This window comes from Aulonocara sp. 'chitande type north' Nkhata Bay, linkage group LG12 (assembly GCF_057382095.1).
Source record: "Aulonocara sp. 'chitande type north' Nkhata Bay isolate Kocher_YH1m ecotype deep benthic linkage group LG12, A_spYH_male_GT1.1, whole genome shotgun sequence".
In the NCBI taxonomy this organism is placed as follows: Eukaryota; Metazoa; Chordata; class Actinopteri; order Cichliformes; family Cichlidae; genus Aulonocara; species Aulonocara sp. 'chitande type north' Nkhata Bay.
The window spans coordinates 3825551-3849633 of NC_141355.1; the positions used below are offsets into that span (position 1 = coordinate 3825551).

At 41.2% G+C, this 24083-nt stretch overlaps 2 protein-coding genes across 6 annotated transcripts in view; one reads left to right on the forward strand and one right to left on the reverse strand.

Moving 5' to 3' along the window:
• The window catches only part of LOC147316695 (uncharacterized), a 26857-nt gene extending 14177 nt beyond the window's left edge, over positions 1-12680 (forward strand). The window contains exons 3-7 of one of the 3 annotated variants that reach the window (XM_086313239.1): positions 1659-1710; positions 4556-4673; positions 5775-5911; positions 9120-9350; positions 9570-12680. In XM_086313239.1, coding sequence (XP_086169365.1) covers positions 1659-1710; positions 4556-4673; positions 5775-5911; positions 9120-9350; positions 9570-10229 — 1198 coding nt within the window. In that variant the 3' untranslated portion in view covers positions 10230-12680. Of the gene's footprint in view, positions 1-1658; positions 1711-4555; positions 4674-5774; positions 5912-9116; positions 9351-9569 lie in introns of all 3 variants that reach the window. The other 2 variants (XM_086313238.1, XM_086313240.1) reach the window with 2 other exon arrangements.
• Positions 10813-24083, reverse strand: part of chfr (checkpoint with forkhead and ring finger domains, E3 ubiquitin protein ligase) — an 18195-nt gene continuing 4924 nt past the window's right edge. For all 3 annotated transcript variants that reach the window (XM_086313243.1, XM_086313242.1, XM_086313241.1), the window contains 12 exons: positions 20344-20427; positions 20049-20196; positions 19190-19344; positions 18851-19013; positions 18516-18718; positions 16383-16499; positions 15983-16066; positions 15278-15348; positions 15028-15115; positions 14835-14942; positions 14629-14701; positions 10813-13800 (listed from right to left, as the gene is read on the reverse strand). In XM_086313243.1, coding sequence (XP_086169369.1) covers positions 13758-13800; positions 14629-14701; positions 14835-14942; positions 15028-15115; positions 15278-15348; positions 15983-16066; positions 16383-16499; positions 18516-18718; positions 18851-19013; positions 19190-19344; positions 20049-20196; positions 20344-20427 — 1337 coding nt within the window. In that variant the 3' untranslated portion in view covers positions 10813-13757. The remainder of the gene's footprint in view (positions 13801-14628; positions 14702-14834; positions 14943-15027; positions 15116-15277; positions 15349-15982; positions 16067-16382; positions 16500-18515; positions 18719-18850; positions 19014-19189; positions 19345-20048; positions 20197-20343; positions 20428-24083) is intronic.

Below are 24083 nucleotides of genomic sequence, written 5' to 3' on the forward strand. Positions count from 1 at the left end.
TTTACAGGTAATCTCTCCTCAGATATAAAGGAGCCGGGATGACATATTCACACGCACACACACTTATATACACATAGACTAATACCCTCACACCTACACAGTCATGACATTGTTATGTTGACTCAGCTGGAAGTCTCAGTCCCTGATGTGGTCACCCTCTGTGATTAGTTGGGTTTGGCTGCAACTGTGCGGCTTTCTTGATGTGAAGCATTCTCACCATAGACAGCAGGGCATTCAAGGTACAGCACCTGGCATCAATTCCACGGCACAAAAACACAGAGGCTGCATGAAAGTGAATGGGCGGAGAAAATGGGAACAAGGGACAACGAGGAGAGGTAAAACTCAGTTGAGTCAGTCAAAAGGTGTAGTTTACAAGTTGTTCCCTCTCCATCCCAGGGGACAATGAACACAAACTGGAGGGTTAAGTTTGGAGGTTTGTAATACTATCTGTTCTGACAAGCAGACTGGTTTAGCTTACTGGTCCAGATAGATTCAGAATTTAGAAATGTTTGGATATGTGCCCGTCTCAGTGTTGAGCTTTCAATGAGAAACCGTTAGATATGATTGGTGTTGATTTCAAATGTAGCTCAGTTTCTCCAACTCATCCGTTAGGCACAAATACCCTTGCGTTCTCACTGTTAATGACAGGGAAATTAGTAACACATGTTCAATAAAATCAAAGAGTAATTAGCAAAAACAAAAACACAAGTCATTCAGAAGCCAGGAAATGCATTGCCACAAAACATCAAGCTCACAGAAACCCACAGTAGCAGTTTTTTTTCTATTTCAGTTGTTCCCTATTAACTTAAACAAGTTCACAGAAACCATTTGAAACCAACTAGCCTGGCGAGTCAGGCGGGATTGTGCAAGTTTAATGCAGCAGTGAGGGTAACTCCCAAGATCCCCTGTTGTCAGAAAACAGCCAAGGTGCATGAGAGTCACAGCAGGGGTTGCCCTGAGTTGGTAGCTGGATATGAACTCATTCAGCTGAGAGCCATTTTTAATAAAAGGGTACTTGCTCAAATATTCCTGGATGCTTCAGTTCTTCACGTGAACGTTAAGAACATGAGAAGTCAAATAATAACATCAGACGGATATGTTAGACCCTGATAAACAGGCGAGTGGTTTGAAGACTTTAATACTAATATCCACATTAATACCTGTGGAGAAGCATATCTAGCTAGATCTGCTGCTGATAGCAGCTACAGTGTTCACATCAGAGCGCTGCATGGGGTCAGAATTCACATATACTTGAAATGAGCATCAGCACTGACAAATTTAAAATCCCCAGAGGAAGAGTGTAATTTATAGCAAAGACGGCTCAGCAACAACCACCCCGTGAACCGTTAAAGCAGACTGGAGCGTATGTGTCACGGCCCCATCCTTCCACACGGTAACACAGCAATTACTGAGTGGAAATAGCTCCGGGATTGAGGCGGCTAGTGTTATCAGAAAGCTCTCATATCAATTCAGTTTTATGTGGTGGTGTCAATTTGAACATTTGTGGTCAAAATTACAAACCCCCAGAGGAGTTTTTTATTTTTGAGAAAACACTGCTCAGAGTGGGGAAACAACTGAGGTCAGCCGTAAAATTTGAATATCAGATGTGTCTTTTAATATAAATTGAATTGCTGTGGTATTTCCTTTCTTTTTTCCAGACCCAAACTGTGTCCAAAAAGGGCCAGCTCCTGCGCATCCAGCAACTCTGAGGTACAGATATTACTGCCGTTAAGTGTAAAAAGTGATTATCTTCCCAGAAGGTGTTGGCTTTTTGACATACTTGGACAAGTAAACATGCGATCTTTTTTTAAACGACACCTAAATATGTGTTCAGACAAGGGAGACATAAATGGCATTTTGCCGTTATATTTATAGTTTGAATAATATAAATGACAATGTATTCACATTAGGAAAAAAATAAGGTACAATCCTACATTTATTGCACCTTTTTAAATCCATAAAATTGGAATAGTTTTTACAGATTGGTTTCAAAGATCCTCAAGAGTGCTTGAGGATAATCTGAGGATGTGTGTGAAGCTTGTAGTTGAACCGAAAGGTTTAAGGTCAACAGAACGAGGACACTAAGCACACTTATTAAATCGACAAATTAGTTCTTTTTTAGTAAATTTTCCTTTTACTGAAAAAGAAGAAATGGAGCATCATGGAGTCACACTGTTTAAACCTAGATTTGAATTTTGTAGATTGTGCTGTACATGCACGAAAACCATCACATTTCATGCAGCGCAGGAAATTTGGATGGTGACGATTAAAAGTGTGAAAATTGCCCAGAAGAAGGGAAGCTCTTGAAACGAAATATTCACTAGGAAAAGTAGGAGGCACTTCACATCTCTGTGAGAGGCTTGTGTCCTAACAGTGTATTCATGCTACCAACAAAACACACTGGAGGCTTAAACTAAAGTTTTAGCTGTGATGTAGCTTTGCATGTTGCAAGGAGTCAAAAACGTGGAATAAGAAGACGGTATTTCTAGGATGATATTAACTTTGTTTCACTTCGGCCGGGGTGTAATGCTCAACTCTGACAGTCTATTGGGATAGTACAAACACAGTATGGTGATAGTGGAGTAAGAGGGACAGCAGTTACCAGCAAAATGCCAACAATAAATGTAATTATTGATATTGGTGTTTAGGGCTGTGCGATATGACCAAAATCTCATATCCCGATATTAAGACATCTATCATCTGATAACGATAGAAATCACAAAAATGTAACATATTCTGTGAATCTCAGGCAGCTCGACTTGCGTGAAGTGTTTCCAGCTGTGCGTCATGTAGCTGGAGTCGAGTGTTTTAACGATGCATGAAATGATACATTTTTAGACATAAGTTTTCTTTGTATTTATTACACGGCGTGCTGCGGGGAAAAGCCTGTTCTAACGTTTGAGTCTAAGGTTTATTTTTTAGCACCCGACGGCTCTTTTTTTGCTTCTCATCCGTAAATAATCTGCTCTTTCACGTGATTCAGTTTATTTTGAAAAGTCTCAACAGGATCTTGAGCTTTATTGTGAAAGGTTTATGTGGAACAAGCGGACACGCGGTGGTTTTACCGTCGTTGTTGCTAACGACAACGCATAAAAACAAACGCTTGTCTGTCTGTAGTGTGGTTATATTAAATATAAGAGAAAGAGAGAACTTTAATAAATTAATAAAGCCACTACAGTGACCATCAAAATAATGAAAAAATATTGCCGTAAACAGTTTATTTATGAAACAAACGATAGCGTAAAATGAAACGACAGACATTTTTATATCGTCATCCGATACATATCGTTATATCGAACAGCCCTATTGGTCTTTATTATTTAGAACACAGGTACTATTATATTGTGTAATCATAATTTAAACAAGTACTGGTGTCCGGCAGCCTCACCTCTGTCAGTGCGCCCCAGGGTGGCTGTGGCTACAATGTAGCTGCCATCACCAGTGTGTGAATGTGTGGATGACTGAGTGTATAAAGCGCTTTGGGGTCCTTAGGGACTAGGAAAGCACTTTACAAATACAGGCCATTTTACCCAAATAAAAAATGATTTGACTAAAAGCTTATTATTATATTTGAACTATGTAAATATTAATTATAACACTGGTCCACAAAATGTCCTAAATGATGATTAAAAACAATACTAATAATACAGATCTGAGATCATAAATTCATCTCTATTAAATTAAGGAATTTCTGTTTGAGTCATTTGTCTTTTCGTTTCTCCAACCGTTCACACAGTCTACTTCAAACCTGTCTGATGTCTTGACGAGGATCACATGTAGTGTTGAATTTGAGGTCTGTTGGTTGAACTGTGATCTCACATTTGAGGGTTTTTTTTTCCTGTCGCTAGGCAATCAATGGGAGGAACCTGAGGCATTAACATTACAAGAAAATGTCTAATGTTTCAAGACTCGCAGATTCTTGATTCTTCCATGACGTCTATGACAACACGGAGCAGTTAATCAAAGAGGGGAGAAAAACAAATCTTTTCATTGTGGAGACGAGGGGAGCAACAGGGAGTGAAAACGCAAACAAAACAATGCTTTTAAAAAAAGAAGTCAGTCCACGAGCTTATAATGTGAAAGCTTCCCGCACAGACGAGCGTGTCAAGTAAGAACCATCTTTGCTGGAAACCGACATCAAGCTCACAGGACGGGCTGACCCAAACTCTAGCCTGGAGACTGGAGTAACTCCCACTCCAAAACTGATGTCTCCACCACTTAGGGTGCTAATCTGTGATCCTTGTATGGATTCTTAAAGGATGTGATTAGAGAACTTCACCAGTGGACTTGGAAAGCTGTGAAATTTGCTTTCCCACAGTCTATAAAGAGACCTTCAAAACCAAAGGTGGACCAACTGGCACCATACCACTGTTTCATAAATCCGTCATTTAAGCTACATGTAAAAGAAGCTGTTAAAAGTTTGAATTTAACTGAATGTACTGAAACTGACCAAAAGGCAGAGGGACACCAGACCATGAAACTGCTGCTGGGTGAACAAATAGTTCTGCATTACTGGCAGCTCCTCTGCAGATAAACTTACAGTGTTATGTTGTAGGTGCCGGAGGGAGTCCAGAACACCGTGGCTGAGGTCAGTGAGCTGCAGCCGATTGCTGAGAATCAGGCCAACCAGGAGGCGACCATAGAGCAGGACAACAACAACCTGCCACACACAGGTTGAGAGGACACACACCTGCACATACATTGATGCCCTCCCCCCAGTGAACAGCCTAGTTCACTGGAATGCTTATGCTGGCCATTTAATAAATAAATAAATTGCATTCATACTCAGAATTAAACTGTGTAATAGTCTTACAAGGAATGCACTGAGAGGCATTGTGGCAAGCCCAAAGACTATGAATAGCACGTTACTGTGGATGTCATTTATAAATCATTTCGATTTATAGCTGCATAGCATGCTTGAACATTTGATGAGGATCATTTCAGGAATGACAATGATACTTCCGAGAATATAAATCTGTCATTAATTCATTTCCTGGGAAAGTGCTGATAAAGTTTAAGTGCACTAATTTAAAAGTGAAGACTTGGGGTTTGAGAAGAGGCTTGTGTTTTTATTGCTGTCATTTTTTTGTTAAGATTAATTGTGCGTTAAGCAGCATGCAATTGACTATCTCTGCTTGGCTCTCTTTTATATGTGTGTTTTGCTATGATGGTTATCTGTGCTCATGCCAACCACAAGCTGCTTTAATGTTTTCCAAACAAAAAGCTGCTGTCTCTGGAAAAGGAAATGGGGAAACTCTTTCTTGTTTTACAATTTTCCCAGCGGGCTTTTGTGAAATGGGTTTAAAAACTATAAATGTTGTAAAATATTAGATTAAAACGATGAGAAAGACTCTGTCGAGTTTTGAGTGGAAAGTAAAATTGCATTAGTTTTGGAGCAGCCCACAGGCTGCATCCTGGAACAGTCCAAAGATTTCTCTCGCGCTCTCAGTGGGACTGAACCCAGGCTCAGAGATTTGTGGGTTGTGGCATTTAACCCACAAAGCAGCCTGGGAGTAGTTTGATCAGCAGGGGAGTGCAGGCCCCTCTCTATGTGTTCCGGTCACAGACAAAACACACAGCTTACAAACAATGACTGAGTTAAGGTTAGCCTCCTCTGAATGTTGCTTCATTTGACCATTTTGAGTTACAGTACACAAATCATCAGTAGCAAAAGGTCCTTGAAGAATGATGTAGCAAGAAACCCATGTGGAGCGCTGGGCTAAGTGTAATGTCAGCAGCGAGAACTGTCTAAACTTGTCTTTGTGTTTCTGCAGTCACTGCTAGTGGCGATGTATCTCACAGTGCAGATGTGGACCTCTCCTGCAGCGGTTTGACTGAGCTTGACCTTGGTGCCGATGAAGTTTTCATTGTGTCCTCAGGCCCGAGTGGCCTCCCCCCCTCACCTCACACGGTAACATCTTGTTTCACACCAGTGAATTTCACCAGATAGTCATAGTAGAAAAAAGGTACAGGTTTTAGCAGGTCTTAAATTAGTGTAAATGCAGCCCCAAATGAACTACATATAACCTATTAACACACAAGTAAGCCAAAATGAAGAAGCAGTGTTTTAAAAATGAAGGACACTCTTACTGCTTCCATGGAATTAAGGAATACGAGCAGTAGTTTGGTGGTCTGGAGCATTAAGGTGTGTGATGCCAAGGAGGAAAAACATCATCAGTGACCTTAAAGAAGCAAATGTTACTGCCCATCAATCTGGGAAGGATTATGAGGCTATTTCCAAACAATTATTAAAGTCAACTGTTCAGTGAGAAAGACTATTGGACAGAATCTTTCCGGGTTTAGCCATCCGAGCAAGTTCACCCAAAGATGAGATTGTACAGTGATCAGAAAAATTGCAATAACCCCAAGAGCTGCATGTCTCACTCTATAGTTAACATGTTAAAGTTCATGACCGTACACTTAGAAAAAGACTGGACAAGTATGACTTAATTGGAAGTGTTGCCAGAAGAAAATCTTTAACTCTGCAATAGCCGAGACTGCTGGGGCTTCCCATGATGCACGAGTGTTTCTTCTTCACTCTGCGTGCTACACACCTAATCATTGGTTATTATTAATCTCTGGCTCTCCTCCACAGTATGTCTTTTGTCCGGTCTCCCTCTCCTCACCTCCATCCGATCTCATCAGATGGCTGCCCCTCTCTGAGCCTGGTTCTGCTGGAGGTTTCTTCCTGTTAAAAGGGAGCTTTTTCTTTCCACTATCGCCAAGTGCTTGCTCGCAGAGGGCCATCTGATTGTTGGACTTTTCCCTGTGTTATTGTAGGGTCTTTACCATAATGTATAAAGAGCCTTGAGGCGACTGTTGTTGTGATTTGGCGGTGTGTGTATATAAGTGAAACTGAATTGAATTCAAAAGAACATGGCAGCACAGTGTCGGTTTGCAAATTTGCGTCTGAACGAACCACAAGATTTGTGGAAGAATGTCCTTTAGACAGATGAGACCAAAGTGAAGACGTTTGGCTGTAAGGACAGAACCACATTTGGTGAAAACCAAACACATCAGCACAAACACCTCATGCCAGCTGTCAGCACGATGGTGGACGGGCGATGATTTGGGCTTGTTTTGCAGCTACAGGGCACCTTGCAGTCAACTGTTAGCTCCTCTGTAGGCCATCTGTCTGACCTCTCAAGCTTGGCCCAGATTGTGTCATGCAACAGGACAAAGATCCCAAGCATGCTTGATGAAATGTACCAAATCTGATGACCGCTTATTGTCAAACCCATCGTTTTTGTTTATGTGAATTAGGTGTAAAACTAATTCCCATCCATTTAATTTAACATGCTACTGACATGGCTCTGGGGGAAAAACAAATGATGTGGATGTAGTCTTATATCATAGAGTGGAAAGTGAAATTGTGTGTTCAATCTCAAGGTCACACTCTGCGTGGGTGATCTTGTTGCTTTGAGGAAATGATCCCTGAATCAGTGAACATCAGAGGTGGCGGGGCATTCAGTGCTTTGAACTGACCTAGTGTTGCAATGGCACATGAGGATAATTAAAAGATAGGACATGTGTTGGGGAAGCAATAGTTCAATCAGGCATTTTTTTTCTTGCTGCTCTTTTGTATTCTCAGAATAAGAGTTGGCATAAAACAGCTTTGGCAGCTTTTTGAAGGGCTGGCAAGCTTTTCTGCAGCCTAGGCTAATGGAGTATTATCTTCCGAGCCAGATTCCCAGCTCCAATTGTGTGTGTGTTTGTGTGTTGGTGTGTGTCATGCACGCTTTGACGCACAGTGTGTGTGGTCTGCCTGTGTGTGTCCTCGGTGCATGTAAATACGGTTTAGAAAATGTTGCAAAATTCATCTTCTCGGTGTCAGTGCCAGGTACGCTTCCAGGTTGGCGTGGTACTTCCTGTGTTACACACGATGCCCTGAGCCGTAAACCCCCTTTTGATAAATTTTCGCTGCAAAAGACCCTTTCCGAGAAGAGCTTCGATTTAGCAGTACAGCGATGAGAAGATTGGAAAACGTTGCGTTGCTGTAGGCAGGGCTGATGAGATCAAGGCAGAGAAAGTCTGGATCAAAACGGTCTGGTACATTCCTCGCCGTCTGAAAATCAAGACTTTATTCGGCTTGTTCCATTTTCTAGGGAGTACGTCAAACTTTTCCAAATATCCCTAAATGGTCCCCAGTCTCACCTTTGGAACTACAGTGTATAAGTGCACTGAGTTCTTGCCTCATCTTTCAAGACTAAAAGTTCCTATTGTGTTCTCAGGCTTTGGCGTGGAAAAGAACATTTTATATAAACCCCTAGCTAATTCTTGTCTAGACAAAGCTAGCTGCTAGTGACTCTGAGGGACGGATTATCGCTCTCTGATGAGTGCAACTCCCAAGACATTATAAAGCGATCTCCACACATCCAGGTTGTCGATATTTAGCCTCTTAAGCTCAAGTGAAATGACCTATATGAGGCTCTGACTCCTAAAATGCTTCTTTGTTTTGGTCCCGGAGTGTAAACGACCCACAGTAATAGCTGTGCTTCAGCAATACCACAGATGTCTCTAAAATTGTTCCAAAGCCTGCGCTGTTCTCTCGACAGTTTTAATATACTTAATAATGATGAGATTTGTACGTGAGCCACACATGCTCAGCTGGCTGGCTGTGTGACAGAGCTAGGCTAATCAGAACACTTCCTTTGTTAATCCGTTAATGTGGTACACAGGAAAGTCTGTGGGGAGATATTCAGGTGAGGAGGAAATGCAGCAGGTGCAACCAGCAGACAGTTGTTCCTAATGTTCACACCTGAGGGAATACATTGTTGCACAGAGATGCTATTTGCTGATTTGGCAGCAGTTTAAGTGCAGCACAGTAGAGAATACTTTGTTTGTTTGAGATTTAACTATTTGGTTTTCTGCTCTTACAATATTCCTACTGGTGTCTTAATTTGGTTATTACATATACACATCTGCTGCACTCTCCTTGGTGCCTGAATATTTTTTTCCTCCTCTTCTTTCGTGATGAGGTAGTGCTTCTGTTTTTGACCCATGCTTGACTCAGTAAAAGCTGCCTAAGATATTAAAGATTGTAGCTGCATTTTTCCTATCATGTGATGTTTTCACTTGCATGTAGCTTCTTATACTTTGCTACGTGTATCTTTCAGCAGCGGGAGAGGTTTCTGCGACACAGTGACACTGGTCCTGTAGGCGATTGGCCGTCACCACTAGAATCCTCCACCTCACCTGGATCCAGATCAGTCAAGGATGGCAACGGCTGTGCCAGGCCGAGGGCGTGGAGTGTCCGCACCTTCCAGGACTTCCTCCCTCCTTTGCCACAGCTTCATAAGAAGTGGTGCAGCTGGAACTCCACCAGTCCCTTCACCAAGCTGGTGGACAGCGTCAGTACTACAATCATTACATACAAAATAAAATGAAGCTACTTGAATGGTCAGATTCTACCAACAGACTACGTAAAATATGATTTGGATGAACTGACCCTTGAAGAATGTTCATGAAATGTAAAATGAGCAGTTTAGGAAAACTTTGTGTGAACAAGCAGGATTTTTCCATCACCAGTTGGTTAAATTAAAGTCTGTTAATTGTGAATATCGTTCCAGACTCCATCCAGTTTGGTTGCTAACTGCAGAGGTGGCGACAGCAGGAAGGTTTTCTCTGATGTTCACCTGGAAGGCAAGGCAGATACCAGCACAGCCTCAGACTCATCCATCAGCAATGCCTCCTATCCCCTCACGCAGCCTGCCCAAAGACAGCGGCGCCTCAACTCCACCAGCAACCTGCGACGTCCTCGGTTCACAGGGACGTGTTTTGGCCTCCTCTCAGCGACAGCAGACCTGGCGAAGGCCCCGGGCTCCTCCTCCTCAGAGCCCGTCTCTAGAGCCTCTTCCTCCCCTCAGTGTCAAATTGAGAGTGGCCACGCTCGAGATTTCCCAGGCGAGGGTGATCACATCAGCGTGCCTGTGTTTGCCATCTCTGAGGAAGAGGACCGGCAGCCTCTGGTCCCAGCCGAACACCTGGAGCAGACCTCCGCATCCGCTTTGCTCAACGGGCTGGTTACAGGGACATGGGAAGGCAAGGCGCCTGTTCTAGGAAGCACCAACCTCGGCTCCCAGAGGCCCAGAGCAGAGTGGAGGCTTTGGGGAAGCCAGGTGTCAGGAGGGGTCGGTTCACTCTCTTCCAGCGAGTCGAACGCAGTCGACAGCAGCCAGCCATCTCTCAGTGTGTCCACAGGGCTGTGCAGTGTGACCAACCAGATGTGACACGATGGTGATGAACAGGGACTCTGGTGGGCCAGTTCTGCATTTCTGAACTCTTAGTGTCACTGGGATACATCTCACTTACTCCTTTAATTTCCAAAATCAACTCTTACAGAATTGCATCTCCTGTAGCTTCCTGTTGGTATACACGCATATTATTCTCACTGTAGTTTTTCTATTTTTATAAAGTTTGTTGTTTCGCACCTTTCAGTGAGTTGTAACTCCAACCACGGCACTGTTTTCAGTAGCTCTGTCATTGTGGATTTTCTTCTTCCTGTGCCAGCCTTTTGCTTTCTTTTTTTGATCTTCTTCATGGGGACGCTTCTTTAGTACATCGTAGCAAATACTTAGTTGCATATTACCTAAAAGTGTTCCACACAGCATAGATAATACATTTATATTAATGCTACAACAGTTCAGGCATTCAGTATGTACCCCTAAGACTGATGCTGGATTATAAAAGGGAAATCAAAATAAAAGCATATTAAGTACCAATATACACCATTACATAGCATAAAGACAGAACTAGCATTCACAATAGTATTTAAAAAAAGTCAGTATGAATAAATGTAAAGTTTTAATAAAGGCAAAATCATTTGCAGCTTGTGTTGTTGATTAACTCAGAGCTACACAGAGTAAAAACTTGTTTGAAACCATTCAAAGTCAGAATGAAGATTTGCACTGAAATCACATGTTCAAAGGTTACAGAAACTCAAAGTTAACAAAAGCAAGTCAGTTTTTCTTTCAGGTATCATTTTTTTTAATGGTAAAGATTAACAGCAAAATCAGATCCATACGCATTTTTCAAAGACAATTGTAGAATACAACAGTGTGAAGAGACTTCTCATAATGAAAACCAAACACTTTCTGCATGTGCCAAGTGCTGCTCACACTAGCAGTTGATTATAGTCCAGACTAATTGTTCAAATAGTGCATTGCAAATAGTTTTTAGGCATCCGAAAATTCGTTCATCTCTCGCACCGACAGATGTGCAGCTCTTAGCTGATGTTACTGTGACAGATGCCTGTTTGTTCCCACTTTCCTGGGAGCTGTGCTGAGGTAGAATGAAACCTGCCTCTTCCATACTGCTGAGCAGCTTGGTCCAGACTTTTGCACACAAAGTGAGTAAATATTTGCCTTAGTATACAACATAACAATCATTCCCCCCAAACACACACCATTCAAAGGAGAATGCAAAGCACTTCTCCAAAGTCCTCTAATACTAATTCCTGATTGGAGCGGCTTGGGACTGTTGTTGGCTTAGGGTCCCCAGATCTCCTGTAGGGAATAATTAAAACTCAGCCACTCTATCAGGGGATCGACCGGGCTTGTGCTGAGGGCCTGAGCTGCTGAGGAATGCTAACGTAGATGCACCATAACCGAGGGGGTAAAAGAAAGGACAAGAAACACCTAAACCACTAACGTAACAAATTCAAATCAGGAGCTCAGGCAGAGGCCAGGGAAACGCCCCATTCACAATTCAATTTTTCTATCAGTACGCTAATGGAAACCTGATGATTCCCAAACGACACGTTTCATCCACATTAACCGCAGAAAATGTTAATCTTAATAAACCACACTCGAGCAACTGGTTCAAATTATCAAGGAGATTTTTTTCTTGGCTACTGCATTTCTCCTTCACATCTCAGTCTGGAATGGAAGTTTTCATGATTACTCATCAGAGTTTATGAGCCTTACTTATATCCCATACACTGGATACAGACAGTTTTCCCATGATGCTCGATATAATCCAGCAAAATAAAAATGAGCCGACAATATGTGCAAAGATTCTCAGCAGTAAAAAATAAACACTAAGATTTTTTTTAGACTCAGTACGTTTTTGTTTTCTCTTCAAGTCAACTAAAATACTACATAAATGTAGAAAAACATTACCACCAGTGAACTCACACAAAATGTACTGGATGACAGCTAACACCTGCTTTAACAGCTTCTACATCATCCTCCAGCACTTTCTACAGTGACTCTAGGTAAAAGTCAACTAACAGACTACTCCTTCATCCTTGTATTTAAATATAAGGCCCCTATGAGTGTGCACGCTTAAATCTGGCCACACTAAATAAGGCCATAAGAGGCTGATTTGTCAACCTTTACAGTAGACATCAAAAGTTCTCTGTGCATGTTTGCATGCGTTTCTGACACTTGGGTGATGATGAACAAATGGTCACTGGATTCAATAGGACTTAACAGAATTTTGAACCACCAAACATGGTTATACTGCAAATGAAACAAAAACCAGCAGCTTTCTGTACCTGAGGAAAGAACCAGAGAAAAACTGGACAAAATCCAACAAAGTCAACTAAGGTAAGCCTTAATAACACGTAGCTGCAATCACTGCAAATGACAACTTTACAACAGAATGCACTGTTGTGTTTGTATTGGCACAACTGTTCAGTAACTACATGCTGCAGGAGCAGTATGTCAAACCTCCATGCTACTAAAGATTTAACTATTACTAGCTGCTTGGAGTGCAATCTATTTTTCCCTCTGTTCTACGCAACCGTGCATTTCATCACAGATTAGCCCTTCCCACGCATCTCTCGCCAGGCGCTCCTCCTACTATACTTTAATCACTTTGGAGATGATTATCAAAAGCACACAACAGAGGCCTCCAGGCCCTCTGGCAGTGTTACAACTCAATGATCCCCTACCCACAGACAAAGTCCTACACAGATATCACATGGGATTACAAATCTACACCATTATGTGAAAGCTGCTTATACATGGCTTTTCACCTTTGCCTGGAAACAGACTAATGCCCTTGTGAAAAAGACCCTTGGAGGTTGTGCATTTACATTTAATAATATTGTTTAAATTCAGCAGTTTTGGTTCTCTTGGCCCAATAAACATGATACAATTTCTGTTACTTAACACTACTCATCATTGTTTCCCCCTAATGACATCAACATATTTTCATCAGCATCATGTTGCAGGAAGCTCTGGATTCTACACCGAGTAAGAGAGCTAATGAACATCAATACACATAAGGGCTATTAAGCCTCAACTTACCCAGGCTAAGGGGGTACATAGAAAGCGCTTGTAAGCATGTATGGCTCTAATCCATACAGATTGCCTTATTCGCATTATTTTTTTGTTGCACATGCTGGAGGACAGATTTATTAGGGAGAACCTAATTACTTCACCTTACAAATAAATGAACTGCTCAGGCAAATAATAGCTGATTACCCGCTTATGGCAGATAATGTAAGAAAAACAGATGAGAATTTAAATGGCAGCATTGTGTAAATTATCTATTAAGGTCTTCACTCCGAGAAGCAGCGTCACACATTTCTGAACTCTGCAATTAATTCTATATGAATGTGCATAGTGTTACTGAAGAGACACCCTTGCCACTGCTGTACATAGAGACTTGATTGTAATATCTGACTGGGATTATTGCATAAAGCGGTTAGCAACAATGGATGCAAAAAGTGATTGTGCCTCCTCGAATGTACGAGATGTTCAGTTATGTCAATTTGACACGGCTGAGGGAAGACGAGCCACGCTGCTGCTTCAGCTCTTGAAACGCGTCTGCTCACAGATGTGGTTGAATTTCCTGAAATTAAAATAAAGAGGGGGGAAAAGTGGTGTAAGATTTGCTTGTAAAGGCAAATGTCAAATGAGGTGAGAGGAACTAAAACAAGCTGGCACAGATCTTTAAAACATGAAGAATTATCTGGCAGTTTATACAAGGACTCCACCTAGTGGCAAGAGGAGTGAAAAACACCACGGTGTCTTGGAGCTCTAATGTTTTAATCGAGTGTAACGCACCGTTATACATCTTAACGCCATATTGAGAAACACTGCTACGTCTGCTAGACAGCCTGTAACAACACCATCAGGATCACTCAAAGATGCCACCATCTCCCAGCGTTTCCAACTGCACTAGAGCTGGGGTCATTAATCTGAGTTTCTGGGATAATTATCTTGTTATTTTAGGCAAATGGGACACTATTTTGTCAAGTGAATGCATTGTGCTTCCATATATTTATTACTAAAATAAATAAGTACTTGGCATTAGAGTATTAGTACCTAACCAAGCTGTAACTATTCAAAATAAGCGTATAAATGCATAGAAGCTGATCTGAAACGGCAAACAAACTCAATTTGCATAACGTTATCCATTTGACGTCCAATATACAATTATCATTATGCATGCATATCATATCAAATAGAAAAGCGGGGCACATATTAGTGTTACAGTGCATTTGCTTTGGGTTGCTGTGTGCAGTTGGGCTCCTTGGCATTATAATGATGACAACAATGACGGGCTTGCACTTCTTGCTGGTCAGCAGCTTTTTTTAATTAGATCTACTGACAGCAAGAAAAAATCTAAATGGCATTACATTACATAGTGTCAGCAACTTCAGTTTCACTGACTTACGCTGCATGATGCGCCTTCACCTGCGTGCGGCAGTTACGTCCCCAGTAACAGTCTGGACGAGACGTTACAGTAGCTGAAGACAGAATATTTAATGAGGTTAGTACAGCAAAGGTTTAGATATATTTTAAAAAAAAGTTAAAAAAAAAAAAAAAAAAAAAAGGAGCACTTGAACTTTTGTCACAAATTATTTAGTAGGATTTTCTGACCTGGCAATTCAGATGAAGGGATGTTCTGTCTGTATTTGTAGGCCAGCTCCTTGAAGGCTCGCAGGCCACAGCAGAAACACAGGATGGCGTTTGCAGAGATACGACAATCTGAGAGAAGATCGAGTGTTATTGCTCTGATTCTAAACAGCACTGTGTACAGTGCATCTGCAGCACTCACTTTCAGTGGACTCACCTGTCAGAAGGTAGTTTCCTTGCTGTAAACCCTGCAAAGAGTCCTTCAGCAGATCTTTCCAAGACTGCCCCCTGGAGGATAAGTAGTTCTGGTGGAAGGATGGAAAGAGTACATGCTGACATACAGGTCACAGGTTGTAAGATGACTGCATTTATTTGGCGCTTTACACCACTGCATTAACTATTGCACTGGAAATAAGTGGTCAACGAAAATACTGACTCATAAAACAATGGATACAAGTCCATCTTACCCGGAGGACCTCTGATTCGTAGTTATTGTTGTTCAGCGCACCATCCAGGCTTTTGTCAGTCAGGTTGAGGTCTGAAAAAATGCAAAGTGGATTTTAATTGTCAACATAATAATAACACTAATGAATTAGCTGATTCACAGTTCTCAGACCATTTCAAATTTTAATTTAAATTTCAGAGTAAAAACAACAAACAGTTTTTGGAGAGTTTTTTTAAATGTGTTAAAAAGACAACAGTTGACAACAAAAAGGCTTTGAATGGGAATGAGTGCTGTTTTTCTTAAGGTAATGAATTTCAGATACTGTTCATCTGCTGCAAATACTGTGTTTTTACAGTATTGTGTAAAGCTCTTTAGGAGTAGTGCTTTATCTCAACTGTTTAGCTGCTACAGTACTGTACTTAATGAACTCTTATTATTGAAAAACATACCAGTTATAGTTTAATGCCTCTAATAATAATAATAATAATACATTTTCAGAGTGTTAGATCATACACTGTATTCACCATAAAATAATGCTACGTCTAGTGTTTAGGATTTTTGTAAACATAGTTCATATAATAGGAAAAAAGAAAAATACAAATATTGGATTTGGGCACTATTCAGGATTCAGTCCTTTCAATTAGAGGCCAAAACAAATCCCACAAGGGTGAAGGTTTACAGTGAACACAGGATATCCTGGAGCTATTTCGCTCAAACAGATACATACCACAGAATCGAGCCAGACAGCCCTGACAACCGATCCTCTGGCAACCCCAGTACATATGACAGAAAGGTCGTTGGCACAGCACACCTGCCAAAACACCACAAATCATCCATCTAAGGTGCAAAAAAATCTATTTATAGATATGATATGACTCACAAATTTGGAATTTATCCATCAGTCGATTCTATATAGAATACATACCACAAGGCTACATAAACAGAGCAGCCTTACACAGTCCACTGTGCACCGGCTTACAGTCTTGTATTATCTGACATGATCTCTTTGCATTTCACTATAGTTGCATGCAAATTTCTGAGTGACAGTCAAATCGTAGTCAATCATATTCAGTCAACGCAGACGTTACATTTCAGCAGACGGACTAACAGGTGTTGATGCCACTCACATTGTTGAGCAATAACCTGCTGGTTGCCGAGCTCGGCCCGTCTGTCTGGCATTGGCTGGAGGCAGCAGGTGCATATGAGATGGCAGCCCTGAGGGGGGCAGCGGTACTCCTGAGGAGCTGCAGGCAGGAAAGAAGTGTTGGACAAGAGCCAAGATGCAAAGATGTGTTAGCAAATCAGGAGAAATGTTGCTGTTGTGCTAAAGGGGGCTTTAACATGCACTGTCTGACCACACAATCATTCTTGTTTAACGCGTTTGGTGTTAGAGTGCCAACCACAAAGACGCCTATTTATTAGGGGTGCAACGATACACAAAATTCACGGTTCGGTTCGATACTTTGGTGTCACGGTTCGATATTTTTTCGATACAAAAAAAATGTTCATGCCTTTTTAATTTGTCATTTATTAAAATTATAAATATATATTTTAACTCAAAAGTACAGTTTTTAAATTTAACCCTAACCCTTGTGCGTGTTTTTTATTTTGACAGCGAATGCGCACCTGCGGACCACTTATGTGCAGCCCTGGTTATTTAGCTCGTCATATTGCAGCCACAGAAATTCTTTTGTCCATGAAACCATAAAGCTGCACTTTCTTTTTGCCTTATAGTCTGATTTGTCATAACTTCTCCGTTTTGTGGTAAGCTTTTCTTTGGCTGTCACTTCTTCACCCTGACCTGTCTTATTTGGCTCAGCAGAACTAAAATATATATCTGTCTGTGAAGGTTCTCAGTCATCCAGGTCATCGTAGTCAAATATAAATCCTGCTGCTTTTACACAGGCACTCACATAAGTTCAGCGATTCTCTGCGCGATCAACCTCTCACATGTTTAAGCTGCGGGAGATTTCACTTGTCATGTTTGCATAGTAAGCTAACGATTAATAAGACGATGTCAGAGGAATTGGTGCACAAATTATCATCACTCACAGATCAGTGCTGTCGCTCTCTATACACAGTTGCACGATTGCAAAGTGAAAGCAAAAAAACAAGCGCAAATTCAAACGCGATTTCAATATGTCACATATTGACAGTGGCTCACCGATGCCAATGACATAATTACCCAGCTACATTTCTGAAAGAATGCAAAAGCATTGACATATATTTTTCCTACAATAGCCCGACGGGCAGGGAAGAGATAGATTTTGGTAGCCCGACTGGAAAGATCGCTAGCTCCGGGACGTCAGGCTAGCGATATTGCGAGCCCTGTATCTGATTGAGGAATCACTCATCTTTGGAAAAGAGAGTTTATTACAGAGAAATGTCTCTTTCCAAAATAAAAGCTATACTATCCGCTTCTTCTGGGCTATATTCTCAGCAGCATAAGGAGAATCATGTGCTAACAGCTGTCTAAGTGACTCGGCTAAAGTTAGTAGCATGCTTGTTGTTTTTGTCTTTGCACTAGGATGATGTCGGCGTAAATGTGCAGTCATATTCGTTGTGTTCCCACTAGTGCTTTCAGGTTAATCTCGTTGAAATGACCTTAACGCCACAACATGGCAAATCTCCGTTAACGAGCTACCGCCGATCGCCCCGTGCATGGGGCTAGACGGCCAACACGTTAACGAGCTAACTGCGCTAACACACTAGTTCCCACCAATGTAATTGAGCATTGCATGGCACATCCAACATACTGTTTTACTTTAGTCCATGACTCGCTTACCTTCAGGGTCATACGTCACATGAAAACCAAAATAATTCCAAATGCCAGATCTGAATGAGAGTGGGGGAGGTCCATGTTGCAAGGAGAGCTTAACTTCTGTCTTGCTAGCTTGCCCTGCGCTCTTCCTTCTGACTATGCTGTCTGTGTTGAGCGCTCAGTGGATCTGCGCTCGACAGTGCAGCCTAGGCGGAGTAGTCGAACGCAGAGTCACTGAGCTCTCAACACAGACAGCATCGTCAGAAGGAAAGTTGATAAAATAAATTACAAATGTTGTATTGTTCGATACATATGCGTACCGAACCGAAAGCACTGTATCAAACGGTACAATATCGATACGAATATCGTTGCACCCCTACTATTTATGCCACTATTTACAGAAAAACAGACACAGTGGTGACACGACGGCATCTATAGCTGAGCAATAGCAGTTATTTTATTACATTTCCTAAAATCTTTGATTTTTCCTCTAACTTACACTCATTATTATTATCCGAGGATGTTGAGGGCATCTCTGCTGAGGCCTTTGCAGCCGCCTCCTCGCTAACTGGGTTGGGAGGTGGAGGCATAGGCTGTAGACTTGGCAGACCGGGGAACCAGTAGCTTGAGCTCGAAGCAAAGAGGAGCTGGTTCACATCACTCCTGTAGCCAGGACACTGTCTGCACATCACCAGAGGCTGACTGGAGACAAGGAGCCATCACAATAAGATTTTGTTCGCTACAACACCTATCTAAAATGATTTTACAGAAAAATATGATTTGAAACAACAGAAGAAACAAAACTACATGTCAGGTTTATTACTGATTTATTACCTGATATCTGAGGAGTCACTGTCATTATCAGAGAGCTCAAAGAGGTAATCTGAACTGCCCTCTTCATCAGAGAAAGAGCGCTCAACTTTTGGCTGCAACATGTCCTGAGTTATCTTGTTACGGCTGTCCATGCTTTTCAGGTCGTCCTCGCTGCGACACTTTTCTGTGGGACAGTTTGTTTAGAATGAGCTCATTAAGGAAATCAAGTAAAGTTAAGTGCGCCGATCTCTCGTGTTTCATCAATGGTACACAAAAAGACAAAAATCTGTGCAGGTTTACAGTGGCTGAGGGCAAAGAGCAAAATAAGACTTAAAAAAAAGGGGGGTCCACTGTGCACACCTGGATGCTGGATGAGGTAGGCCTCTACCAGGTTGTTGAGAATGTGGTTTTTATGAATCCTCTCCACAGGGCAGCGGCAGGTGGGGCAAAGGGAAGAGCGTTCCATCCAGCCAGAATAGCAGGCAGCACAGAAGACATGCATGCAAGGCTGCAAACTACAGGAAAAAAAGAAAAAACCAAACCCACACCTTTATTGGCATAGGATCAGACATTCCCAACAGCTGGAAGCTGCAAAGAGATTAACCAGGTTCTACCATTTAATAATGATCCTAGTCATTGCTCCATGAGCATTGCTGGAGGTGAGGTAAATGAGGAAGCACCCTGGTGAGACTTTCTACTTGGTTCCCACCATACTGCTCACTCACATCACTCTAAACACCTTGGACCAGGCACATAAAGGACTATTTCTACCGCCAATAGAAAGTATAGCTACCTGCTATCTACATGCAACTACTTTCATATCGCTGCAAACGACTACCATAGCTGCACTACACCTAGACAGGGTAATTTGCACCGTGCGGGTTTTACAGCTCCATCCAATGGCTTCATTTAGGGAAATGTGACCACCTGTTATTGTTCTTGGTTTCTACCTAAAGGCAGAAATTATAGCGATCTCATGCACACTGAGATACTGTTCAATTGTAATGGAAAGTGACTGAAATTGAGTAGTCTAGTTAAGTACCAGTAGAAAAGAGGCTAAAGCGAGCGACAGGTCAACACCCTGTGTGCTTGGTTTCAAGCTTGTTAGAATTGCACAAACACTATTTTTGCCACATATACTGTTGGGCAGAAGCAGACACCTTCTTTTTATTTTTATTGTAACTTAAACATGAAAGGAAAAAGAAATAAATCAGGTCACCTGACACAGTCATGTAGCAGGTCCTGGCAGATAACACATGTCAAGCTTTCCTCCATCTTATCCGTCTTAGTCCCTTCTACTGGTGGTTTTGAGGAACTAACCACTTCTGGCCTTGAGCTGCATGGCACACCTAATTCATAAGATTTATCTGTAAACACAGTAGGTGCACATTATAAATCAGAACACACACAAAGCGTGAGATTAAAATGAAATGTGGCTTGGAACATGATGGCTCTGACAAAATCAGAGAAGTTAAGGGAATCTAGTTTAATCTCAAAGTAACATATTCATTAACCATCATCGGTTTTCCTCCTCTTGCTTGTTGGCTCCAGGTTTTCTGTTTCTTCCTCCTGTGTAGTGGTTGGATCGTTAGCTTGGCCTAATGAGACAAAAGAACAACAGTTGTGGGTCAAATAATGACTTCAATGCTCTAAACTACTTGTTTTTAATAGATAACAGATTACAACATTTTCCAATTAAGTTTAGTCTGGTCTAAATTTATTGGATTAACCAATACATGACTATCCATCCATCTCTCTCTCTTTATTTTTTTAGTGCAAGTGGAACATGAAAATTATACTGTAGACCGTTTTACAGCTGTATTTTAAATAATCCCACAAACTTTCAAGGATAAACAAAAGCAAACTACCAGACATTCAGTCAACTGTGGTTCAAGCAAATAAATAATACATAAATAAACAAATACAAATTCTGAGAAACACAAGAGCCGTATTATATAAACGAGGTGGCCAGTGAGGCTCGTATATGGATCAGCTGTGCTACTTGACCAGAAACCTGATGTGGTAGCAAAGTATGACACCAGTGTCCAGTTTACTAAATCCATTTATTTTTGACGTAAGCATTGTTCTGTAATGTTGCCGAGATCACATTTGCAGTTAAGTGCATTTAGTGGTGGTGAGCGCGACTTTATGTGTTTGTAGGAGTCTTTAATCCCATCAAACTTCAGACACGCTGGTCGGCACTGCAGCTCTATGTTAAAACACATATCAACTCCAAGTGCTCTAACCTACAACAAACGTGTCATGCTGAAAAAATAAACAGCACTTACTTACCAACCTGTTGGAAACAAATGATACCAACCTGGCTTTTTGTGAAACTTTCAGACTGTTCTCTTTTTAAAATCACGTTTATTCATTTTAAATCAGGTAAGTTATTTTGAGTGTGAACACAAGGTACCAGCAGCCCAGCTGTCTAAGCTGGTGTAAGATAAGGAACATTTACTTAGTTTGAATTAAAAAAATAAAATAAAGTCATATTGTGAGGTTCTATTGAGCAGACAGTGTCACTTGGTAATCTGTGACCAGCTAACATGGTTGTGTGTCCCGAATAATGAGCAGGTGTTAAACAGCTGAGGGTGTACAAGATGTATGCAGGTAACACAAGTGTTTCCATGGAGCTGATCTGTTAGCCTAACCTGATATGACCAACTATTCCAGCCACGTGATTGGTTCAGCATGGTATTATTCTCATTGGCCTTTTGTGTTCTGGCAAAACATGGATGAAATGACTTCTATTGACCATGTATCATAACTCTGCTGAGGATAGCTTCTTTTACCATAATCATCTTTGTTTATTTACTGCAGAGAGTGACTGTAAAGAAAATGGCACCGTACCAGCAGAGTACTCTGAACCTAAGATTTCAAGATTGAGAAACAAATCAATACACAAAGCAGATGAAAGCAGACAGAAATGGCAGTTAAACACCGGGCCAGATATAATCAATAATGACCAGCTGGACACGTGCCAAACAATAAAGCTGAATTAGCGTAAAGTTCAGTATTGATCAGCTGTAAATCATCTTCTTCCCTCACTAACTGTAATCAGAGTTTCAAAAAGCAGCACAGAGTCCTCACAGCTCACTGTCTGCTCCTCTACAGCAGTTAATCATCCGTCACACTGTCAAAACACATGAGCTGGTGGTACCAATTTATGTCAGAACAATTACATTATTATTATTCTCAATATTCATTTCTACAACTATATTTTACTAAACACCTGCAATATTATAATTTTTTAAAGCAATAACAACCAGACTTTAGACAGCTAAAACAAACTACACAGGGACTATATTAATATAACCTATTTGGTGGCTGCCTTCCAGAGGAATTAGAGAAATTGGGAAAATGGGAATGCCAGTTTTAGTCCACGTTTATTGGACTCTCTCCATCAAAGAGCTGAAGCTACATGTGGAACAAAAGCAGGAGAAAACTGCTCACATTGCTCTGCTCAGAAGTACAGAAAGCCACCAAATAGCATCTCTACTGCTCAGCAATTAACACATATTTTACTTGTCTCATCTGGAGAAAATAGTATTGTTGTCTTTCTAAGGAGTTCCCTGCAACAAACTTCTGAGAGCCATGACCACAGAACACTATTCCCACCAAAGCAATCTAAAGATCCTGTAGTTAGTCCATGCAGCAGGCACAAGGGGCTTTGTATACCTCAAATGCAGAGTGTACCGGGGATTTATCTGAAACACACTTTTATTAAACGCTGCCATTTTTCCTAATAGAGATGCACCGATTGACCAATTTTCAGTGTTCTGAGTCAGACCAACCGGCTGGTCACCCTCCCATATATCAGATGCTCAACACACACTCACAGCAGCCACAAGCTAACATGTAGCTAGCATGGAAGCTCTTCAACGTGACTGAAAACATGAAGTTTGGTAAAGCATGAAAATATTCTTAACAGCAAACCTGATCAGACGCTGAAATCACCTTCCCTCATTAACATGGAAATTTAAAAACACGCTAACAAGAATAAAGTGGCTAAAGGTAAAAATATCTCCAGCTCAAAGCCACAAACCAGTATGAGCCTTCAGTATGAAAAAAAGCAGTTAGAAGTAGAAAACTGTGACGAGTGGAAAGAAGAACAAGGCTGATGTTATAAAAATACTAGAAAATGATGTGAGAACATGGCATTCGTCGTTTTTTATGAATCTGTTGCACCTGTGTTTGGTTGGTAAGGTAAATTATATCAGATTCAGGCAGGTATAGCAGCTCATCTCCATTTAATTATCTGTCCCTCCTTCCAGTAGCAGAAGCTTTCACTGTAGCTGTTTGAGTGAGAGAAAATCTCGTAACTTACTGCAGTTTAGGGGAATTTATAAAGTGCACCTATAATTTCTAATTAACTGGTCATGTGTAAACAGCCTGATGTCTTATTCTAAATTCCTCACATTAGCCCTTTTAATATTTTACAGTGTAGAAATGTTGTAATTGATGACCCATCCTGTGAGATCAATTAGATACATTTCCTGAAACACCAACACAAAGACTGTCCTCCAGCTTTACTGATCTCACTTGGAGTAAATACAAAGCAAAAAGAATAGAATTTCAACTTCAATACTTATATATCACTGATAAACCATTTCTGAGGTCATGGGGGGTTATTATTTATTAAAAGATAACTACAAACATGTGAATGTGGTGCTTTTTGTTTTGTCAGAAGTTGCAACACTTGAGTTTCTCATCTTAATGTTCTTTGATTTAAAGCTGAAATATTTTGAAACAGCGTTCCATCAGTTTCTTTATGCACCAAAACCGGTCAGAGAGACTCTGCACTTGTTTTTAACACCAAATCCAAACAAGTAACCGGAGCAAATGAGAAAATTAAAATAAGAAGACAGCGCAGTGAGTGAATGAGTAGGCGAGGCAACGTGTCCCACTGCAGTGAGTGTGTCAGCTTGCTGTCTGACAGAAGAGTGGGCGAGAAAGCGCAGGTGCTATCAGTGTTCAGTGCTGTGTCAAATCTGTATTTAGGTATTGTAATATTTCAGAAAAAAATGCTTTTTGTGTTTGGCCCTGGAGCAGGTCATCTATTAATCGGAAGGTTGGTGGTTCGACCGCTGGCTGCTAAAGTCTGCATGCCAGAGCATATCCTTGGGAAGGCTGCTCCTGGATCATCACAATGTTAGCTAGAAAGCACTTGGACATACAAAGGAGTGCTTGTGTGAATGAAGCATGTTGTATAAAGAGCTCAAGTGTTCAAGTAGAGTAGAAACATGCTATA